Source organism: Amborella trichopoda, chromosome 3 (assembly GCF_054954075.1).
Source record: "Amborella trichopoda isolate Santa Cruz 75 chromosome 3, AtrichopodaSantaCruz75HAP2 v2.0, whole genome shotgun sequence".
Lineage (NCBI taxonomy): Eukaryota > Viridiplantae > Streptophyta > Magnoliopsida > Amborellales > Amborellaceae > Amborella > Amborella trichopoda.
The window spans coordinates 61,989,884-62,004,055 of NC_142338.1; the positions used below are offsets into that span (position 1 = coordinate 61,989,884).

Below are 14,172 nucleotides of genomic sequence, written 5' to 3' on the forward strand. Positions count from 1 at the left end.
CAAAATGATTAAGGATTTGAGAGGGTTGCAGCCTTTTACAATACTTTCTCGAAACTACACCCCCCATCGATTATCTCAACTCAGGATAATTTTTGGGAAAATTACAAATAACTCTATGCGAGTTGCCTCCAAACAAAAAAAAATTTTTTCTTTTTTTTTTTTCAAAATACATTTTTTTAACAAATACCTCTAACTTAAAAATAAAAAAATAAAAAAAAATCTAAACTACCCTATCTTACTTTTCCCACGCTTTATAAAAAGGAAGATGGTATTAACAAAAATTTACAAAATGATCCTAAACAAATTTCATAATATAGAAATTTTGCTTATGATAACTTTAATATTTATGTTTGAAAGCTCTTATAAAAAGGAAGATGGTATTAACAAAATTTGTAATATTATAAACATAAGATGTATGAGACTGATTTTAGTAGGTACAACATTTTTTTATTTGAGAAACTTCAAAATTTGAACATTTCAAAAAATAAATAGAGTTGGTTTCCTTTGTGTTTAAAATAATCTAAAAAAGAGATAAAGTTTGTTTCCTATTTTCAATGAAAATAATGTATTTAACTTCAAACCATTGGAAAAACGTAATAAAACATATGAATACATATTTTGGGTACATAAAATTTACATATTAAAAATTCGCATGCTAGTTTGGAACAATTATAATTTCTTAATAAAACTTATGATACCAATAAATAATTTAAAAAGCATGCAAATATACATATATTATTAAATGAAATTAATGTATTTAATTACAAAGAGAAAATTAATAATGATAGTGCTTAAAAATCATAAATTTTTTGAAAATAACATTATGCTTTTATTAAGTCGGTTTAAGCGGTAGACCGCCTTCAAATACCTTTTTTTGTTTTCTTCTTCTTTTTTTTTTTTTTTCTATTTTCCCCCTTTTTTGTGCTTTGAGTAGGTCCAGCGCTCCAAGTGTGATTTGATAAGGCGGTCCGACACTCAAAAGTGTGACTCCGGCAAACCAAAGGTCGGCCTGATACTTAGAATCTTGGATTGGTCTGGTTGAAGTGGAGGTTGCCAAAGTGTCGTCTTCCACTAGTCATAGAAGGAGCGGCTTCCACAAACAACATCAAAAGGCATTGTTTAGGGAAGCCCTATGAGTTCCAAATGCGGCTTCCATAAGGGCAAAAAAGCACGAGCATGTAATTTCATGGAACTTTTCCACCAAACACGCCCTAAAGTTGTTTGCCTTCCCCTTACACCTAATGTTGTATTTTTTGTTATAATTGTTAGGTTTTTTAGAGTTTTGGGAAGACAAACTATGAGCAATGTGGAGCTTATTTGGCTTTTTCATAATTCTTCTCTCAACTTCACTACTAAGGTCCATGGAAATGTTCAACTTAGTGACGCCACATGTAGAATGATTTAGTTTATAATCCAGTCTGAGGTTAGATTTTCAAGGACAATAGAGGCTGGCATGTGGTAGACGATTGTATTCCCAAATGCAACAAGGTATTTTGCAAGGACATTCAATTTTATAAACATGCTTGGTGATCAAGTCTATTTCTTTCATATTGCAAGAATTGTGCTTTCCTTGTAGGCACCCATAGTCTATTTCTTTCTTTCTATTTCTCTCATAGTTGATCCCAAATTTTTCAGACAAGGCACCCATCACAATGGTGTAGTCCTCAAAAAATCTTATCCAATTATCCTCCATGAAGCCCAGCATATTGTCCTAGCTACTTATTACTCATGGACATTCTTCTAATATCCTTTTAGCCTGGCCATTGGCATTAGGTTTTATAATAGGTGAATCAGATTTAAATACATAACTACGCTATCTTGGAAGAGTATATATCCAGTTTTTCTATTTAATGCACAAAAATTTCTTCCATTAAGTTTTTCTAACAATGGTACCAGATCATCTAGCTGGACGTTCCAAGACAACCCAGCAACCACACTTAGGCTTCAAACTAACCCAACAAACTCATGCTTCACATGCAAAAGGCTCATGGTTGGCCTATTAAAGCTTGCCAAGCCATAGAGGGATCATGAATAGCCACGGATCTCATGTAATCACTCCAAAGACAAGTTTGTAATCACAAAGATCAAGAACTACATAATGTCCTGATTTCTTCCTTCAATGAAAAGCGAAGACCCAACTCTTACCCATTTTCGTCCAATGCCATTGTAATGCATAGGATGCCGTAGAGGTTTTCAGGCACAAGTCTTTGCAAGCCACCATCCCACTACCTGCAACTTGTATGATAGAGATCTGGCATCCATCTATGCCTTCTTCTGGATACCCACATCTCGATAGTTATTGTCCTGTCTTGTGGGCTGTAACCAACAAATGGATTTTGGGGAAATATGAAATTTAAATAAAAATACGGACAGATTTTATATACTTTTATACAATAATGCATGTTATACCATTTTGAAATACAAAAAATTGCCATTGTTATTAATTTAAATTAATTTAAAATTACCATTATTAACCCTTGACAAAGTATGTATCTAAGACACTCTATTTACCATTTTTAATTTAAATTAATTAAAAACTTAATTTAAGAATCTTATTTCAAACCTTTTCATAATCTCGGTCCCAACTTTTCTAATATTGATTCCAACATTCATTGGATCTTGATTCCACATATGTTGATTCCCTATTCCACATGTAATGAATCTCCGTTCGTTTAGTTTTGAATCTATAATCCACTACATCAAGTACCTAGGTTTGTAGGAGCAGGAACTGCGATTCAGTCAACATGAATCTTGCTTCGACTTCCATAGAATCTCGATCTTAACTATTTTGGAATCTTGAATCCACAAAATCAAGTACAGTTGTTTATAAGTGCACAAATCTGCGATTCGTTGTATGTGCAATCTCACCTCAAATATTTATGGATTCTAAATTCATAAATATCAAGAACTGTGACCATCTTAAAAAGGAAACATATTTTAGAATGTATAAAGATACTACACATGGGAATCCAAATTGCTTTTTAACATATGGCAATGGAAAGCCACCTCCGCGAGTTAAAGAGCACCTCCGCCCAAATGGTGCTTATAGATGGCACAATTATATGAAAACTCCTAATCTATAGGTCATTCTGATGCTCAAACTGACGAAGGCCTGCGTTTGTATGCTACGAGACGGACGTCTCTGCTCATTGTTGAAGGAGACTCTCTCAACGTGATTCGTTGGGCCTTAGCAGTTGCCCCCTATCCGTGGTCTTTGGCCCATACCTTTGAAGAAATTTCTCATCTCTGTTCGAGGATTTCGATATCTTGGAGTCACGTTTGGCGCGAGAGCAATGCGATGGCGGACACCCTTGTCAAAGAAGGTGCGGGAATTACACCCCTAGTGGAAGACTAGTAGCTGCATTGGGAGGTGTTGTCGGTGTTATTCCTTAGCTGTTTTACCTTTTTTATTTTTGTTTTCAGGCTTCCGTTGAAATCACCCATTTGTTAGTTTTTGTTCCCGGTCCCAATTTGAGGAACCACGCTCCTGTACCCTACTAGTTCAATTATTAAAGTTAACAATTACAAAAAAAAATTACATGAAAACTCCTAAGTACGTTTGCTATGAACCAAAGTTAAACATTATATGCTGATAGATTATGTTTTAGCAAGATAGGGTGTTTCTAAGTTTCTGTTAATCTGTTTATTGCCATTCTCTGATATGTGATTGAGATCATGTGCGTCGTTGCTTAAGAGCACTAATGAGAAATAGATTTCCCACTACGAAGTTTAGTTGTGTACTAGTGAGATAAAAGTGGATGAAGCTGGGGTTTCACACTTCAAATAACAAATATTCAGATCTGGCTTCAGGACAGTATCGATGTGGTTGCAAGCCTACAAAAGGAGGATGTTAAGAGATGCTTCATGTTGGACTTTGATCGAGCCTTGCCTTTTTTGCACTTTTTTTTTGTCATTATCTTTTCCATGTGAAGTGAACTTGAATAGATTTTGATTCTCTGGAATCATGTTTTCTGTTTTAATTCAACGTGGAATTAACAGGCAAAAATTGGAAAAATCGTTTCAACTATGCTGCTGTAAAAGTTGCCATTTAACTTTGTATCTGTCCAGTATAGATACAAATCCTGACTGTATTGTGATATTTCATGGGAATGTGTTTTAAGTTTAACAATTAAGATTGCCTTATTGGGGAAATCATTCATCTCAATATATGGCTGGAACCAATTAATACAATTCTTGTTGTGTTTTTTTGACAAGGTTATATAGGAATGAAATTTGAGACGTGGTGCTATGAAAACTCAGCAGCTGTCGTTGTTGAATGAAATTAAATTTCTTGTTTTTTTTTAAAAAAAAATTTTATTTTAATTCCTTTCTTTTGTTGTTGAGGGACCCTTACAACCTCTATGCTCCATCCTAATCAAGTTTTTATGCAGATATTCTTGATAGTTTTTATGCAAAATGGAACCATTTAAGATTATTCCAACAAAAGAGAACTGTACTGTTAACTTGTATCATATCAACAAAGCATTCAATATTCATTCAACCCCATGAAATTATTTCATTTCCATCCCACGGCACATTTTCATCCTCTACAGGTATTGGGAACATATTGGATGGACATGCATAACATTAAATATGACATTTCTTTACTTTTGCATAACATTTTAAAAAAGAGTAAACGTTACTAACACTTAGCAGCTATAATGAATGGTAATGTAGATAGAGTCCCAGCCGTCAGATCTTCATCGAGTGGTTCAAAATACATATAACTATTTTAATTTTAATTCTTTTATAAATATGATTAATAAGAAATTTTTGGTGTATATACCTAATACTATTGTGCACCATATAAAAATATAAAAACATTATTTTCAATAATTTAAAATGACCAAATTACCCCCATCATCCTTTAGGGGTATTTTGATCATTTTATATTTTATAAAATATTTTTATATATTTTTTAATTGTGCATCCTATTTTTTAGTACTCACGTCCAAAATTTCATTATTATCCGATTTCTAAAAAAAAATATTAAAATTTATATAGTGATATACATTCTAAAGCACGTGATGAATATCTGACGGCTGGGATTCCACAGTTTTCAAATATCCTCAAATTGATTATCTCGACATCAAGATGCAAGGACATGAGAAAAAAAATTGATTTCAAGTTTTGGAAATAGCGTATTTTGTAATGCATTTTTTTACCATCAATTTTCAAGATTTTCATTTGTTCATAGATATGTCGATCTAGACCATTTTGAAAGCTTTAAACTTTATAAATAAAAATGAAAATATATTTTAAGGCTGTCACAAACATTTATGGTATTGGAACCACATTCCTCGGCACTATTTGCAGGGAGGCTCTAATTTGATTGTTAGAGCCTAGGGCCTATGCAAATCGCACCCTTTAAAAAATGGTCTGGGACACTCCCTAATTAAAAGTGGGATTTTGGTGCCAACTGGTATCATAATTCTTAGTCTCCAATGCAACTAATGAAGATAAAGATACAGAAAAACTCGCCGATTCAACTGCGTCTATGCGACGGTAAGATGAAAGGTAAAGTGGTGCAGCAGTAAAGTCAAAAAAAGAGAAAGACAGTAAAGAAAGATAAAGGAATCCTCTTCCCTCTCCTTTATTATACTCCTCCTACTGCTACTTGTGGCCATGGATCTTAGGTTGAGCCACATCGTATGGATCTCTGGTTTAGATTTTAGGGGAAGGCAACTTCTGCTCCTTTTCTTTCTCCATTTTGTAACGACGACATGGGCTCTACTTCTACTTGCACGCAAGGTACACATTACTTCTTCTTCCTCTTTTTACTCTTCTTTTCAATGTTAATGTACAATTGCTGCTCTAACCACGTACACATTACTTCTTCTTCCCCTTTTTACTCTTCTTTTCAATGTTAATGTACAATTGCTGCTCTAACCATGTACACATTACTTCTTCTTCCCCTTTTTACTCTTCTTTTCAATGTTAATGTACAATTGCTGCTCTAACCAATTTATATTTGCTTTTGTGATGCCTGCTCATTTTTACACCAATTCAAGCGGTGTCGCGCTATCAATTTTGTGCTATTTTGTAAAAAACGCAAACAAAAAATCTGAAAGATATGCCAGAAAACAGTTCACATCTTCTTGGTGGTATCGTTCTGGATGGTGTTTTTTTTTTTTTTTTGAGAATGTGATAGTACTGTCTATATTAGTAAGTTTGCTTATACATGAATCAGTCCAAATATTTAGTGGGGTGTCTTGAAGTGATTACATGCTTTTCTTCTATTTGAGAGAAATGCCACAGTAAATTCTGGACTTTTTTTCACATTTGAGTATTCTCATCCGTTCAGATGTCTTTTTTTTTTTTTTGAGTGTTCATGAAATATTAGAATCTGAAATTCATTATCCCAACAAGAATATCACGCGATTCTATTCCCCTCATATCTCCATATACACCAAAAGAGTGCAAGTGGCTAATTTTAGGAGGTGTGTAGCCTATCAAGAAATCAACCCAGTGGTGGACTAACAAAAACACAGAAAGAACGATGCCTCTGAAGCTTCAATAAGTGTCAATAAGATGCAATAAACCGCTCCAAAATGTTCTTAGCAAATGCGAAATGTAGTCAAAGTTTGGGTGCCTTTATACACGATTCACGAGTTTGTAACCAGAGGCCACGGTGCCGAAGGTGATTGTTGTCATGATCTTATTGAGGTTGGGTAAGGAGGGCACCATAGTGATCTTACTGAAGGCCGTGCTATATTCCGCTTTCGTATTCTTCCATCAATCCATAGTTTTGGTAAGACTGCCTTCTCTGATTTTCTGTAAAGCCCACTCAGCCTTCTCCTCCTCCATAACGACAGCTCCTAAGTTGGCACAGTCGGAGACCCTGGTGTAAGCCTTCAAGTTGTATGCCACGCAACTAGACTTGGAAACCTATTATGAGGGCTGCCACCCCAAAGTTCCACAATAAACATTAAAGTTGAATCTAACTCTTGGGTAATGAGAGATTTACCCCTGTGACACCTACCATCTCCTATCTTAAATCTTACTTTCTTACTAACCTCATCCCATTAATGCTTAACCAAGGCTCGAATAGCCTAGCCAACCTTCTGAAATCTGTAGCCCCCTGTCCAGCTCCAATACACGTATACTTACCTCGATAATCTTCTTACATGTCCCTGCTCAGTCGTTCTCCATCCTCCAATTCCACTTGACTGGTTGGAACGTGTAGACCTTCAATACTGCCACTAAACAAAGCTCCCTATTGATTTTCTTGAGTGTCTTTGTAATGCCCCTAGAAATTTAGAACAATGACATTTTTATTTTGTAAATATACAAGGACATGTATTAGATTTGGATTTGGAACATGGACATATATTAAACTAGGATATAACAAAAGGGTGGTCTTTTATGACTCATTCTATCATCAAGAGACAAATGTTGGCTATCCATGGATTAATGCCCTTCTCGTTTCATCTATTCCAAGGACCCATTTTAGTGGAATCAAGGTCCACCAAGTAGGTGCAAATCATGTTCACATTGGCTAATAAAATTATGTTTTCTTCAATAAATCTATTTTAAAGAATGATGAATGAAACGTGGGATTTCATGGCACATGTGCAATCTTGTGGGTTTTGGTATTTAGAGGTTGAATGTATAATTTCTTTCTCTTATTTGTTATGTGTTGGATTCCCGTCCAACAACCCAAAGCTAAATGCTGAGACTAATAAGAGTTCCTTATCTTTTTCTCTTCTTCTTTGTTATTAATTTTATTGATACATTAATAGGAAGAAGAGCTATTAAGTCAAGTTGTGTGTAAAGTGCTGCATTCATAGGACATAAAACCAGAAAAAAAAGGAAAAGAAAGAAAAAATAAAATCCCCTCTTGAAAGAGAACCCCCCACCCCCTTCCACCTATTAATTAAGTTCCCTGAATGTCATAGTGCTGTCTCTCTATGGCCGACATAATAATATTAAGCCAATCCACTTCTATACAAATTAGTAGAAGATTTCTCTGATTATTTTGCTTACCAAAAATATGAAATTCTGAGTAAGATCTCACGTCTTGTCAGAAGGCTCTTGCTTCTTCTATCTTTGCAGAATAACACGCGCCAGCAAGTCTGCACAGATGAAAGAACTCTTCAGCACAAGAATATTGTGCATAGATGTTAAGTTCTTCTATGTTGGCTACTTAAGTTTCCAACATGTTCCATGCTAAAGCGTGACTAGGATCATGCGCATTTGAATCATGCATGTTTTAAAGCTAAATCTTGGACAGGCATCGTTTTCTTTCACCTCAGAATCTTGTATCCTTTCTGAATGCTGCCTCCTTGTAAATTGCATGTTTACCTAAGCAAGTGTTGATGTTTTAGTGTACAACATGCTCTTTGATATTTGTTGAAGCTATTTTAGTTCATCAAGTTTTTTTTTTTCATCTTTTTTTTTCCTTGTAGAAATGCAGGAGGTTATGTTAACTTTCTCGCAAAAAAAAAAAAAAAAGAAATACAGGAGGTTATGTTAACTTTCTCGCAAAAAAAAAAAAAAAAGAAATACAGGAGGTTTCCTTCTTCACTGGAGGATACCAGTAATTTGGTTTCTGTCTAAACGGGAAGTAAAACTGTAATCAGTTCTTGTGTTTGTAGTATTAGTGAACTGTAAAACGATTCTTCCTTCCAGAATTCTATCCCAAGTACCACGTATTGGCTTTCTGACTTAGTAGATGACTAATCAATTATGGTTGGATTTAATTTATGAAAGTCTCTGTTTTTATGTCTTCCTTCAGCAGATAAACTTTCATCCTAACTCATAAATCATGTTGTTTATGCAGATTCTACAAGAAAAGGTTATTATACATCTCCTATTTTTGTATCCGAAGCTTCGATTTCAGGTCCTAGTCCTCAGAGTTCAGAAAGTTATCCATTTGCAGAAGTTCCTTGGGTTAAACAAACTCACCCTTCACCACGCTTAAATGTGCTCATTGGAGTTGCAAGCGGGATAATAGGAATCTTGATCTTTCTGTTGTTGATGATGATCCTGCTGATTCTTAAAAGGAGGAAACAAGGTAGAGCTGGAGATGGCATGAGTTTGTGCCCTTGTAATTTTCTATCACTTCTTTGTTTGTCACTTTTGTTAGAGAAAGGTATATTTGGTTCACCATGAATGTTTTGTCTAGAGTGCTAGCCATGACTACCTAGTTTCGTATTGTGTAAAGTATTTATACCTTTGGTTATATTTGGAATTCCCTCTTAGGTTCCTCACCATTCTTTAGAAACTTCACCTGCAAAGAGATAGAAAGAGCAACCGGAGATTTCAGCACAATCATTGGAAGAGGTTCCTTTGGCACTGTTTATAAAGCTCAATTTCCAGATGGCCTTGTGGCTGCTGTGAGGGAAGTCAGAACTTCTTGTGAAGTGCAGAAGGATACCTTTGATAGGAAGGTTCAATTCCTGGGACGTCTGCATCATCGCCACCTTGTGCCTCTCAGAGGGTTTTCAGCAGAACGCGATAGGTCTTCTTAGTTATCTTACATCTACATATGTATCTCCCAAGTAGGCAATGTTAATTATGACACATTTTTCCACCATGTTAGTGATGAATAAATTTTAATTAATAACTGATTTTGCATGCTTTGCAGGTTCCTCATCATGGAATATATGGAAAATGGAAATCTCAAAGAGCTCCTACATGGTATTCTATCTTTCAGCCCTGCCCCCCGGTTGTTATTTTAACGTGCTGTGAACAATTTGGTTATATTTGTGCAGATCCTTTGAGAACTCCATTAAACTGGAAGGCTAGGTTGCAAGTGGCTATTGATGTGGCTTCTGCACTGGTATATGACATTTACTTTGAATGTTCTAAAGATAAGTTTCTTTTCAAGCTTCACTAATCTGTCATATATTAATGTTATATGCTTGGCAGGATTATTTACAATCATTTTGTAAACCCCCTGTATGCAACATATCAATCAAGTCGAGTAAAATTTTGTTGGATGAGAACTTTGTCGCCAAGGTAAATTTTCCAGTGAAAACTCAATTCCATTTCAGTGATGATGCCCAACATTACTGAGACAACATGGAACTGAAGATTATTTTGATGTGTCAGCTTTCTCCTTTTGGCTTTCTTGAGTCCAACGGTTCTAAGATGACAATGGCACATCTGCAAGGTGAGCTTTTCTGATGTCTTCTTACCAATTACGTGTTTTTTTTTTCCCCCTGATTAACCAATCCATATTATCTCCTTCTTCTTGTAGGTAAGAACCAGAGTTCTTATCCTCAGGAATCAGTGGTCTTCCAATATGGTTTACTGCTTCTGGAACTCATAACCGGTCAATCAATAAAGTTCGAGGGCATAAACCTAATCCAGGAATACAGGTTCATTGATTCCATGCTTACAATGGTGGATCCAGATCTTGGAATTAACTTTGATCCTAAAGAGCTCAAAATTCTGCTTGTCATAGCAAGGATGTGCATAGATACTGAGGGTACGTTGACAGTGTCAATGCCTTGTATACTTCGGTATCTGCAGGGGAAGTTTGATCCCTTGTCTCCATGTGGTTCTCTGACTGATATATCCATAAATAGTTATGTCCGCAAATCAAGTGTACTTGAAGAGAAATTACGATCCTCGAGTGAAAGCAGCTTGGAAGGTTAAGAGAAAGAGCTTGAATTTGTTTCAAAGTTTAATTCTTGGCTGCATTATTTGTGCACCTTCCTCATTGGCCACAGTTTGGGAACTGGACACATGCTTTATGAAACACCACCACTGGTCTTGTAACCATGTTTATACAGGTTTTATGCTTTTTGTATTCTAAGGTGCTCTTTTCCCAGTCCCCCTTCATGGTTGAATATTCTGGAACAGCAATTCCATACCCATTATTTTGACCAGTTCTGATAAAGACATACATCTGTATCTTTGTGAATAAGTGTAATCTGCTATTAAACTGAGATCAGCATCTTCTCTCCCCAGTGAAGGGAACTAAAACCATTCCATGGTATTTTGTGGCTTTAAATCTTAAACAGATTGAACTTGATTCCTTCTATGTATCTCATAATTTTTCTAATTCCATGGTGGATGTTGCAAACTCTTGAAACTAGGCTTGGTGGATAGCACTATGCTATGCTCCATCCATGTGATGAGTACCTTTGCTGTTAGTAACGTGCATCAGACCTCTCAAGGGCCATGGATTTTCACAGTGTGCTCTACAGTTGTTTGACATAGGTTTAGTGGAAAACATGTTATAGATCAACAAAAAAAAGGAACTGTGGCCAGAGAAGTGGTAAAAAAGTCTTGATGCTTAAGCAGATGATCTCTCTTTCTCCATGTGTGTGTCTGAAAAATAGTTCTCTCAAGGAGCAGTGATTGTGGTTATTGGTATTGGATTTATGGGCATGTTTCCGGAGAGAAATGCAAGGCTGAGATATGGTATTCAAATGATAGAAAACATGAATAAATGTTGTAGAACAAAATTTACAAAGAGAGCCAATGTACAGTGGGAACAAATGAAATGAACTGCAGCCTGGTGAACCAGAATCTGCTCTTTCGGTGTAAGATATATGATGGATGGAGTGATAAGTGAGAAGATGCTGCGTCATAGACTAAACTCGCTGTTGCGCCAAGGGGACCACCTCAGATAGCGGTGTGGAGAGTGGGGAAGGCAAGGGGGAGCTGCGGCAATTGGGACACGTGGGGTGGAGGCGCAGCCATGAGTCCACACACTTGACATGGAAGAGATGACCACAATCAGGGAGCATACGGAGCATGTCAGAATCCTTGTAATCTCCCAAGCAGATGGAGCAGCATGAAGAGGAGGCGGCGGTCTTGTGAAGCTTGGCCTGAGAGTATGGAAGCGTTGGGTACGAGAGGAGGGTCGCCTCGTCCAGCCCTTGTAGTTGATGATCCTCCACCACATTGCCATGCTGTTGATTATTATTGTTATTAGGATGGGTGGGGGCAAGATGAGGCATTGGAAAGGTAGTGCGGCCGCGTGTGCAAAAGTAGGAGGCAAGCATGATGGTGGTGATGAGGAGGAGGATTCCCACCGACACCCCGATCCCATAACTAAAGCCCACGGCAGAGTGTGCCAACACCCCAATGTCGGATTGGTTGTTATTGCTGCTGGTGCTGGTGCTGCTTGTGCTCGCCATGTCTGTTTTGAGTGAAGCTCACTCGATTTACGGATTTCTTTCCAACCAATCTATAGAGAATTGGAGCAATTACGGTGAAGAGACAGAGAGAGAGAGAGAAGGGGAAAAGTTTTGGGAGGAGGATAGGTTGTTATGGGGGAGAGTGGAGGTGGATGTCAACGATGGGGGGAGGAACTGACATGTGCGCCATCAGTGAGCAACGGGAAGATGAATAGGAGGATTTAATAATAACAAATAGTAAATGGAGGGAGAGTTGGTGCTTTGTTTAAAGTTTGTTATGGAGGAGAGGGGGAGATTTTTTATAAAATTGGGGTGGTTTCTTGGGGAAGTGGGGATTTGAAGGAGTAAATATTCAACACCCGCCGCCTTAACAAAAAGTCAACTTCTCTCTCTATATCTCTGCGGTAGCCATTGTCAAATTTTCCGGGCGTTTGTTAGATGCTACACTAAATTACGAGGGAGATGTCAACGAAGGTCCGGGTGGACCAAACTGTGTTTGGAAAACCTTTCAAAGCTTGTCCCTGTCATTTTCACATGTAATCTAATGCCTAACTCCTCTCTCTATATATGAGATATTGTAATCTAATGCCTAACTCCTCTCTCCATATATGAGATATTGTAATCTAATGCCTAACTCCTCTCTCTATATATGAGATAATTGAAGGATAATTTACCTTTAGTATGGGAAAGTTCGTATTTACAATTACCCCTCCCGGCCTATCAGATGGGTGATTGGGGATGTAAATTGACAAGTCTTAAGAATTTTGTTTTTCAAATTTTATGTAGAAAAATGACACACTCAAGCTATGCATGCATATAGTGTTTGTAACATCTGTATACAAAAAAAGCAAACAGTCGGTCACCCACTGCCAAACCAGTGAAGGGCTCGGTCTAGTCCAAATTTAAATTTTAAAAAAATAGAAGTTAAGGAGATTTAGTTTTAAAAAGATAAAAATATTACAAAAATGGTTCTCATTCTAGTCAAAACCTGCTCATCTGACCAGCCACCCTTATTTGCAATCCGACCGGCTGGTTCGGTTCAGTTCAGTTTTGATAACCTGTCTCTCTATGAGTTGTAACTAATGTGGTGAGAGCGTCGAAGTCTCCCTGAATGCCTAGCCTCAAATGTAAATAGGGCATGGCACTCCGCTCGACATCTGTCATCAAATCGTTTGGTAAGTATTCAGCAGAGAGACGTTCACAGTTGGGTGATTTTAAAGTAGTACGGAAAACTTCAATGCATTCGCTCGCTGAGTGTGAGCCTTGCAAATTATGTTGCCAAGGAAAAGTGCGCCATATACAAATAATGATGCTGTAAGACTACAAATACAGGAGGGACTTCACTTCCACCCACCTCTCCCTTCGCTCAGAATCGCCAACTTTTCAATCCCAGGCGATTCCAATTAGGATCGGCATTTTTCCACAAATCACAAATTATTTCCTAGTGTTTAGCAAAAGGTCATACCATACCATACCGAGGTTTAAAAAAACTGATTGGTGACTCAAATCGGTCCCATCAATGGAAAGGGCAATTTTTGTTCCCAAACAAATTTCAAACAATCACAAAAAAAAAATTTACAATAATAATTTTTTAGTTTTTAAAATAAATTAAGAGTGTTGCATTATGTACTTTCATTATTTTATAAAAATAAGTGAATACTGAGATATTGTTTTTTTGTTTAGATGTTTGTATAATTATTAATTACAATATAGTATTAAAATTTTACATCAATATAATTTTAAAATATTAAAAATCACTTTTATATTATAATATTAGAAAAACAATTTTTCGTATAGAAAATATTAAAAAACACTTCCCTATTAGAAGTATTTTAAAAAAAAAAGTCTATAATTTTAAAAAAATTTAATTTTTTAAAAAAATTGTGAATTGTATTATAATTTTTCGTTATTGTGTCCAAAATATATAAATATTGAAAACTTTATCGCATAAGGAGTTTGTTATCTATTAAATTTATTTTGTCACAGTGACGTTATGATGTGGACAAGCAGGCACGCTTGTCTGTCCCGCATTCGGATGGGCTGTGGACGATTCCTGAAGTGTGTCGTGTCGTAT

General features: G+C 36.4%; 2 protein-coding genes across 6 annotated transcripts; one reads left to right on the forward strand and one right to left on the reverse strand.

The window, feature by feature from the left end:
* The first annotated feature begins 5,337 nt into the window (after positions 1 to 5,337).
* Positions 5,338 to 11,035, forward strand: LOC18421630 (Protein kinase superfamily protein). 5 transcript variants are annotated; one of them, XM_020661971.2, is made up of 8 exons: positions 5,338 to 5,751; positions 8,783 to 9,016; positions 9,205 to 9,463; positions 9,590 to 9,642; positions 9,717 to 9,784; positions 9,874 to 9,963; positions 10,057 to 10,117; positions 10,205 to 11,035. In XM_020661971.2, exons 1-8 carry the CDS (start codon positions 5,724 to 5,726, stop codon positions 10,603 to 10,605), a joined length of 1,194 nt encoding a protein of 397 aa, XP_020517630.1. In that variant the 5' UTR covers positions 5,338 to 5,723; the 3' UTR covers positions 10,606 to 11,035. The 5 variants fall into 5 exon arrangements, with proteins under 5 accessions (XP_020517630.1, XP_011628348.2, XP_088718239.1 ...); XM_011630046.3 differs by having other exon boundaries at positions 5,393 to 5,751; positions 8,783 to 9,049; XM_088862113.1 differs by having other exon boundaries at positions 5,502 to 5,751; positions 9,205 to 9,503.
* A 350-nt stretch (positions 11,036 to 11,385) lies between these two features.
* LOC18421631 (RING-H2 finger protein ATL70) lies at positions 11,386 to 12,238 on the reverse strand. Its single transcript, XM_020675913.2, has one exon. It carries the CDS (start codon positions 12,096 to 12,098, stop codon positions 11,550 to 11,552), a length of 549 nt encoding a protein of 182 aa, XP_020531572.2. The 5' UTR covers positions 12,099 to 12,238; the 3' UTR covers positions 11,386 to 11,549.
* Positions 12,239 to 14,172: the final 1,934 nt, after the last annotated feature.